The 8,495-nt window shown below is 40.8% G+C and overlaps 1 protein-coding gene across 1 annotated transcript; it reads left to right on the top strand.

Annotated features, from left to right (window-relative positions):
* The first annotated feature begins 88 nt into the window (after positions 1-88).
* mtfr1l (mitochondrial fission regulator 1-like) lies at positions 89-6,733 on the top strand. Its single transcript, XM_062397676.1, has 8 exons — positions 89-209; positions 1,847-1,971; positions 2,091-2,198; positions 2,289-2,398; positions 2,690-2,901; positions 3,353-3,725; positions 4,119-4,280; positions 4,451-6,733. The coding sequence occupies exons 2-7, from the start codon at positions 1,957-1,959 to the stop codon at positions 4,234-4,236; spliced, it is 936 nt and encodes a 311-aa protein (XP_062253660.1). The 5' UTR covers positions 89-209; positions 1,847-1,956; the 3' UTR covers positions 4,237-4,280; positions 4,451-6,733.
* The last annotated feature ends 1,762 nt before the right edge of the window (positions 6,734-8,495 follow it).

Consider the following 8,495-nt stretch of genomic DNA (forward strand, 5'->3'; position numbering starts at 1 on the left):
GACTGCTCACCTCCACCTTTGGGGGGCGCTCAAGGGCCGGGTCTAAAGTGAAGTCATGAGGCTCCAGCCAATCAGATCGCAGGAAAGCGACGCATAGTTTCCGGCCTGATGAACGAAAACACAGCTGAAGACTGAAAGGCGAAGAGAAGAAGCGGAGATTCACGAACTATTCACCGTCGCAGCTTTCTCACTTTCATCTGTAATTTACCGTAAGTTGCACTTCGGTGGGTTTTTCAAATCGCATGTCGTGATTACAAGCGAAGACGAAAGGAACATGTTGGTCTGCGGTTGAGGGTCACACCGGGGGCCGCTGTCTGCTGCTGATGCTAAAGCTAACTGACTGTGTGTGTGTTCGATGCCCGGGGCAACCGGCTCAAGATGGACAGAGAGGAACTGATCATGAACCACATCCCCAAAGCCTTCTCCGTCTCATTCCGGGCTTCTATTATCTCCTCATAAAGACGATAACCGTCAGGAGCAGTGCAGTTAGCTTAGCGGGATTCAAATGTAAAATGTAGCTTGCTAGCTGTGTTAGCCTGGATGATTGCGTTTATGTTGAACTTCTCATATGAGAGGCTGATTGTCAAATTTAACTAACTCTGTTAACTTCAGTGTATCCACCATTATGTTAAGATATTTTAAAATTTTGATAATATTTTATTGCTTGTGGTATTCTTGTCAGTGATGGAAAGTACAAATAACTTAAGTACTAAATACTTAAAGGTTCAGTGTGTAGGATGTAGGGGAAAGGGATCTAGTAGCTCAGACTGGACAAACTAAACACCTTTTGAGTTTTTATGACAACTGAAGGTTACCACGGGTTCTGTTTCGTGTTTGCACAGGGAGGAACGGTGCGGGGTATTCAGCTACAACATGCAACTTTACATTATTACATTACATTACATGTCATTTAGCTGACGCCTTTATCCAAAGCGACTTACATTTTTTTTAGAACACTCATCATTTTATGAGGGGCCATCTAGGGGTTCAGTACCTTGCCAAGGATACTTAGGCATGCAGATGGGATAGAGTGGGATTCGAACCGGCGACCTTCATGTTGCAGAACCCGCTCTATCCCCTAGGCCACGCTCTCCCCCTTCAACGCTAGATGTCACACAGATTTACACACTGAACCTTTAACTGCATGTAAGGGTTAGGTGCTTCAACTTAACATGAATATTTCAATTTTATTTTGCTTTGTAGAGTAGGATACTACCTCTGGCTTTTTGTATGCATGGTCTTTGTTGCTAAATATGGAGCTTGATCATATTGGATTACCTGATTAAATTAAGGTAATTTAATCACTTGATAGATTATAAAAATAGTGCCAAAATCAAGAATATCTGTCTACAGTATTTATATACTCTACGTATATTAATCACCTGAAAAAATGGCTGGATAATATGGCCAAACATTTTATTAAGATATAAATGTACATATCAATAACAATAACTATCCTGAAAAATGTCACAACATTATTTCCTTTAATGTAATGACTGATTTTTGAATGTTGTGGTTTTAAACTTCTCTGCATCGGCAGTGTATCATAAACACTTGGAAAAATATTCAACATGTTACAAATCTGAGGTTGTTTAGTAATGTAACACCTCGTCACTGTGCTTGTACAACACATCAACAATATATATGATTATTATACATATTCAACTTTTATATTATTGATAGAGATATGACCAGTCAAAGTCAGGAAGTCAAGAAAAAGAATCACACAAGCTGAACTAGTTTATCAGTTTTCTACATCTTGATTTACCAGTTTTAAGTAGTTGCTACTTGTTTCTTTCAACAGATGTTCCAACTAATCACTCATTTTTACCCCATGTGTTTGCAGTGAGACAGACATGACATCTGTTTGCTGAACTGGTCCACCTTAAGCCACAGCTAGCACCAAACATTGGTGTGCAACTTCCCAGCGAATCAGACTGATCCGGCCCCATCACCATGGAAACAGAAACGGTACGATTACTTCCTACTGTTTAACTTAAAAAAGTATCCCCCTAAATGATTGTTCAAACTAAAGTATGTATTGATATTAATTATACTCTTACATCACATGTGGTGACTGACGGTCACAGGAAGTCATTCCTATCTGGCAGAATAAGCCCCATGGATCCACCCGTAGTGTTGTCAGAAGAATAGGTTCTACTCTCCCACTCAAACCTCCACAAAGAGCATGTTTCCAGGTACATATATCCAATGTGACCCTTTTTTTAAAGCAATAAACTGATATAAACATCTTAACGTGGACATTAACTTGTGTCTTTTTGCCATAGGAACTACCAGGCCTACCCTCTCTTCGGCCTATGACTGGCCCTATGGTTCCTACCTTGGCAGACATAGCCTGGATTGTTGCAGATGAAGAGGAGACCTATGCTCGAGTACGGTGTGTAAATAGTTAATTACTACACCTTGTTGTAGCGGCAATTCACCTTTCCCTACCTGCACTATTCCATACTTTTCAAATTATAAGGGTTTGTATTTGCAGGAACTATGGTGGCCCTGAAGTGTTTGATTGCATCACTGTACAAATTGACCAAATAAAGTAAGCGCTGGGGCTTTTCAGGGCAGCAGGCCGAAAGAAAGAAGCATTAGAGGAGATACAGCACAAAGTTTACTCTGTACTCAGTTATATTTATTTTGATTCAGCTCAATGACCCAAACCTTCTGTTTTCAGGAGCGACTCACGCCCTCTAAAGCATGAATGGCGGCCCACGCCCCTGCTGGTGCTCCACAGGAACTCATCTGTGCCTAACTTCCGCCGTGAAGGCAAAAGGATGGAGGGACTGAAGAAGCCCGGGGCCACAGCGCTAAATCGAACAACAGCCCTGCAGGACGAGCTAACTAGACTCCGATCACAGATTGCCAAGATTGTGTCAAGCGATTCTGGTAGGTGGCAGACTGGTAACTTATCTAACGTAACACTCTCCTTACTCATAAAGCTGCCCTGAGTAAAATAGATTTAGGATTGCTTTACTGTGGCCAGGTGAGTGTGTCAGTAACTTCTCGTGGCTGTGATCCTTTGTGGCCAAGTCAGCTGCCTTGATTCTCCTAAAGCTCTTTGGTACTAAGATGCCGTCGTATCAGTTTGTAGGTCAGTGACTTAAGATAATCTCTCGTTCTGTGGAGGCTGTTATTCATTGAATATTTCAACAGGAACGCAATGAGAAGGTATCATATTATTGGACTCGGAGGAGAGGTATTCTAAACAGAAATTATAGATAGATACAGTTTCACCATTTTAGACTCAATATGTTTGCAGTAACACTGTCCCACCCCAACCCGATTTATAATAACAGAGCCACTTATTTCCCTCCTCTGCTTTGCTGGTTTATTTCAGGCTCCAACCCCATAACTCCTGACCTGCTCTCCCCCGACGACACGAGCATGAGCTTCTCCATGGCGCCTTTCGAGACAGCATCCTTCCCGCCGGCTGCCACAGCTGCTGCCTCCTTTGTCATCAGTGACGTCACAGAGGAGGAAGAAGAGGAGGACGATGATGAAGATGATAAAGATGTGGTTTCTGTGGTGTCAGAGCTGATCCCTGACCCACCTGCTTCCATGACGGCATCAGCGACCTTTGACCTAGACAGGCCTAGCATGGACTTCCGGGAGGCTGAAGAGGACACGGTGTCGCTGTCAAAGTCCACCAGCTTTGCTGACGTGATGGACATTCTGAAGGACATGAACCGCATGAAGATGAGCAAAGACAGGTAAGTGTTGCTACTGAGTGCAACACCCCAAAGCTTTGGCTTAATTAGTGTTTTTTATAGCATCAAATAAACCAATTAGCTGAAAAAACACTTTTAAACACATCTAACTTGGAGGGGGCTGGACTTATGACCCATACTGCAGCTAGCCACCAGGGGGCGTTCATGATAATTTGGCTTTATTTTTGGGGAGCTAACCTCCAGCTAGCTGCAGCTTCATATTAACATGCCCATACAAAGTTGCAGGAAAATGAATTGGCATATTGCTCTAAATGTCATTAAAATAATATTTTACAATATCATATAGCTGGATTATTATTTAGAATCGTGAAAGCATTTTGTTGATGCTGAACAGTTCTTAAATCAGCATGTGTTTTCTGCTGCTCGTCATGGCAGGTACAACAGAGGCTGTACGTCCCTGAGAGAGGAGGACTCAGCAATTCTGATCTCCGAGGCTTTGAGGAAAAAGTTTGTCTTGAAGGAAGAAGATTCAGCTGCTGGGAATCGGAAGTAGCTCGATTGCATGTTTGCCATAACCACCCAATCCTGCTGTTCAATGTAAGTCAGGACAGGACAATTGAGTTTTTATTTATATCTTTGGAGTCATTTTATTTTGTTTGTAACTTTTTAACTGACGGTTGCTGTTTTCAGTGCTAAACTGTTGAAGCTCACTTGTGGTATCTTAGTTGCCGTTCTGCCTTGTTTCCCCTCTCCCTCATTCATTTTAGGCCTTTGCCTGTGGAGTATGTACCCATGGATCCACAACCTTGCTCCTCAAACCCAAGGCAATAGCTGTCCGCCAGAAAAACACTTTGTCCCAGACTTTCACAACCAAATGTGAACTTCACAGTGCAGTAAGAGGGGGAACAGTCCTCTCCTGATAACAATAATCTGTTTCAGCACTGCATTGCATACTGCATTTATTGTAATTCCCCCTGGGAAAAAAGGCTTATGTTCAAACCTATTTTCAATAACGACTCAACAGACTGGTGCCAGTGCTGTCCAGTAACGTGGTCTGTGCAAATGTGGAGTGTCGTGTCATAAAACGGTGCTGAAGGATGCGCTGAAAGATGCAAATAGATGTTTTAGTTTTTTTTCAGTTGAGTCCTCTCAAATACTTGAACATATTTCTCAAGAGGAAACCAGTCTAATGCACTTGCAGAGATGTAGTGCATCTTATTGACCGTGTGTGTGTGTGAGGAAATACAAGTTATATTATATTGCTGAGTTTCCAAATGCGCACAGCATCGTGTGCGTTGCTTGTTCCACTGCACCTCTTATGCCTGTCTGCTTGTGTGTGAATAGCAAATAGAGTGACAGTCACTCAAACTACAGGGCACTGATGATATAGTTTGAAGTGTGAACTCTGTTGTGTATAAATCAATGGATGTGTGTGATTTAACAGTGCGCCCTCCTGTGTTTGCATCTTTTTTTGTATTTCCAGTAAAGGCAACAATTGATACAAGCATCTGCAGGTCTTTTATATAGTAACTTCCTCTTGTGTTTAAAACATGCTAATTGAGACCACTTTTAAGATGTTTCTTACGTGACATCAGAGAGGTGATTTTTAGTTTGAGCAGAGATAACTAAGCTATATGTAGAGGCGTGATCACACGTACACAAATGTGACGAAGTGACAAACCTTCGCCTTCCTTTCACTTGCAGTTTGCCCAGATCTGTGCAAGTGAGGGGGTGAATAAAACATGTGTGGCTTCGTGTGGGCTTCAGCTTTGGTGACCCATGATATTCTCTCTTCATTTGCGTATATATGTGACAGTGCCCAATGAACTCTGTGAAATGTCTGGAAAAAGTGTGTCCGGACTTTTTCAGACGTTGCCTTTTCTCTTATGAAGAACGCAGAAGGAGATTGTTTGGGTCAGACGCTCTCGAATCGCATTGTCTTTCCAACTTGTTGTCTTTGGTGGCATCTTCTACCTGAATGGCACTTCATTTTCATCATAAGATAATTGTATTATCACATTATTTTGTTTGTCACTCTCACTCTGACATTTTGCAGACATTTTACTGAGGGGTTGGGAGGGAGAGTTCCAGAAAATGTCCGGAACAACTGACTTTGACAGTGTGTTCTCGCACGCAGCCCCCTTGCAAAACTTGTCCGGATTTCAGTGCATGTCTGAAAGCAGCTTTACGAAGCTTTCACATTGTAAAGCACATCAGTGTGTTTTGTGTGTGTGTGTGAGAGTTGTGTCACAATGACTATTGTTGTTGACGACTTACCACAGATCTATTGCCTGTTCCAATGCCTCATTTTATTCCCTTATTAGCTCCAAGTGCCAAGGGTTTGTTTTAATCAGCCCACCCTTCAACGCCTGAGCCTTTTTCCTTTTATTCCTGAATGTGCCCTCCAGTTCCACATGTCTTCATCCAAACAATGAACCACTTTGTTAAGAATCAGCTGCGAGTGTTTATTTATTGTTAAAAAATTACAACTCACAAAAAACCTACTTGCTGTTTTGTCCGATTTACTTCAACCCATGTCACTCCTATGTTTCATTTATCATGTGTTTTCCTACACGACTGAGAATCGTATAGTTTAGTTTTGCAGTGCGAAAAGTAACTACTTATGTATGTGTTGAGCAAGAAGGTGCCCATCTGTGTATCATTGTGTTCTTTGAAGTTGACATTTTGTTTTGTCTTGCTGGAGTTTATCTTCAACAATTCTCCTGAATTATTCCTCAGTTCGTTTCCCGATCAGTCAAAGTGGAGAAAGTTAATACCCGATGAGCTGAAATGCAAAATGCGAGTTTAAATTTGTTCATCCTATGTCCTGTACTTGAGATGGTGGAAGTTGCCCAACAACCGCAACCAGCTGCATCTCTGTTCCAGATCAAGAACTGAACGGGAAATTGAGGATTGACTGTTTCTGTGTCCCTTTGAGCATTTGTCACCATCGTACCTCTGTAGGGTTCAACCCACCACCTGTATGTTATTGTTTTTTTTTTATTATGTATGGACTTGTAAATAAAGATGGGCTGAAGTTTTGAAACAAAGACTGTTGCCTTTCCGATCACTATGCAGTAAGAAATGTATCCAGTGTGGGGCAGTGCAGGCAAACAAACTTGGTTTAAACTATTTACTTTTGCCATATGAAATACTGATCACCTTTAATTCCTCTCAAAACGATGACATCCATCACACACATGGAAGACAAGAATAAGTGGAAATTAAGAAACTTTTACAGAAGTTCTTTCATCTCAAGATTTGTGTGTATATAATATTTAAGTTTCATGCCACTTATTGCTTCAGCTTCACAGCATTTCAGATACAAATATTTTACTAAAGTACATGACATGTTACTGATAATCATTTGTAATGTAGATCAGTTCAGTTTTGAATCCTGTGTTTACGCGTAACACAGTTTATATTGTGATATAATTACTTTTATCCAATTTTATTACTTTACTACCTTACTGAATGATCACATTTTCTACATGTAATATCATTAAAGTTACTAATAACATAGTTAAGTTAAGAATAAAGTTCCTTTAAAGGATAACATTCAGATCAATACAAATGCCTCAACGTAGTACTTGCAGTACTTGAGTAACTGCACTCGGCTTCCTGCCACAACTTCAGCCAACATCCAGCATCCAGCCATTATGTGCTTTGAATAACCAGCCTTCTCCGATCGCATCACACCACAATCCTAATCTCGAAATGACTGTTAATTCCATGTCATTTCCTTTTTCTTTCCTAAGACGACGTGGCCCCTCAGTGAGTCACTGTCTATTTCCTGTGTGAGTCCTTGGCCTACTTTGTCCCTCTTCACCCCCGTGATGGACTTCCTGCCTATTTTAGATACAGGGAGACGTCTGTGGAGAGCTCCATTAATAGGGCTCAGTGTCAAAATGAGGCTCTGTTATAACTATAAATACAGCTACTTAGTTCAACGTGACATTGACACGTTTTCATTACTACGAGGCTAAAAAAGAAAATTCAAAGCAGGTTAACACACGTTTGAATCAACAGTTTCTGGACGTTCCCTGCAGCAGCTAACAGGTTTCTCAGAACCAGGCTGTTGACTGTGGAATCAAAATCGGTGTCTAAGTAAAATATAAAGTAAAATGAAATAAAAATCAGTTTGTAAGCATTCAGACTGGAGTGATGTGATGAATCAAAAAAACGTAAAACCAGACTTCGACTTTAACCTCAATTGCTTGAAGGTTAAATTAGTCTTGATTCAAATTAAGCCTAAATATAAAATGTAAACCATTTTTCTCCAGTTATTTGGCCTTGAATCAGTGTTTAAAAATTCTAAAATTCTAAATGTGGTGATGGTGTCAGAGAAACCGGAAACCTATCACAACAGATATCCATGTCCACAACACTTTCAAAGACACATTTAAAATCGAACTTGAGTTGTTCTCCCAAACAGCCAACAGTTATTGATGTAAAAATTGCCGTTGTGTCTCTGGCCAGATGATTTTATATTATTCTGTAGCCCTGACTTTCATCACCTCCAACCAGTGAGGGACAGGAGCCATTGTTAAGCTCCACTTTTTTCACCAACCTTGCTAATTTGCTACATGTGCTATGGGAAGGTCGCCATAGACACTAGTTTTAGAACTCAACTGAATTGAGAAATATAGAGAAATTAACCTGGGTCAAAAAAGCATTAATCATTATGGTAACTTGTCTGGAAAGGGCTTAAAATGTAGCAGACATTTATTTGCAGTATTTCAAGATTTAGGATGTACAGAGGACATGTTGGACGTCACTTAAGACTGAACATTCAATCAAAACTATGACTTT

This window comes from Platichthys flesus, chromosome 10 (assembly GCF_949316205.1).
Source record: "Platichthys flesus chromosome 10, fPlaFle2.1, whole genome shotgun sequence".
Taxonomy (NCBI): Eukaryota; Metazoa; Chordata; class Actinopteri; order Pleuronectiformes; family Pleuronectidae; genus Platichthys; species Platichthys flesus.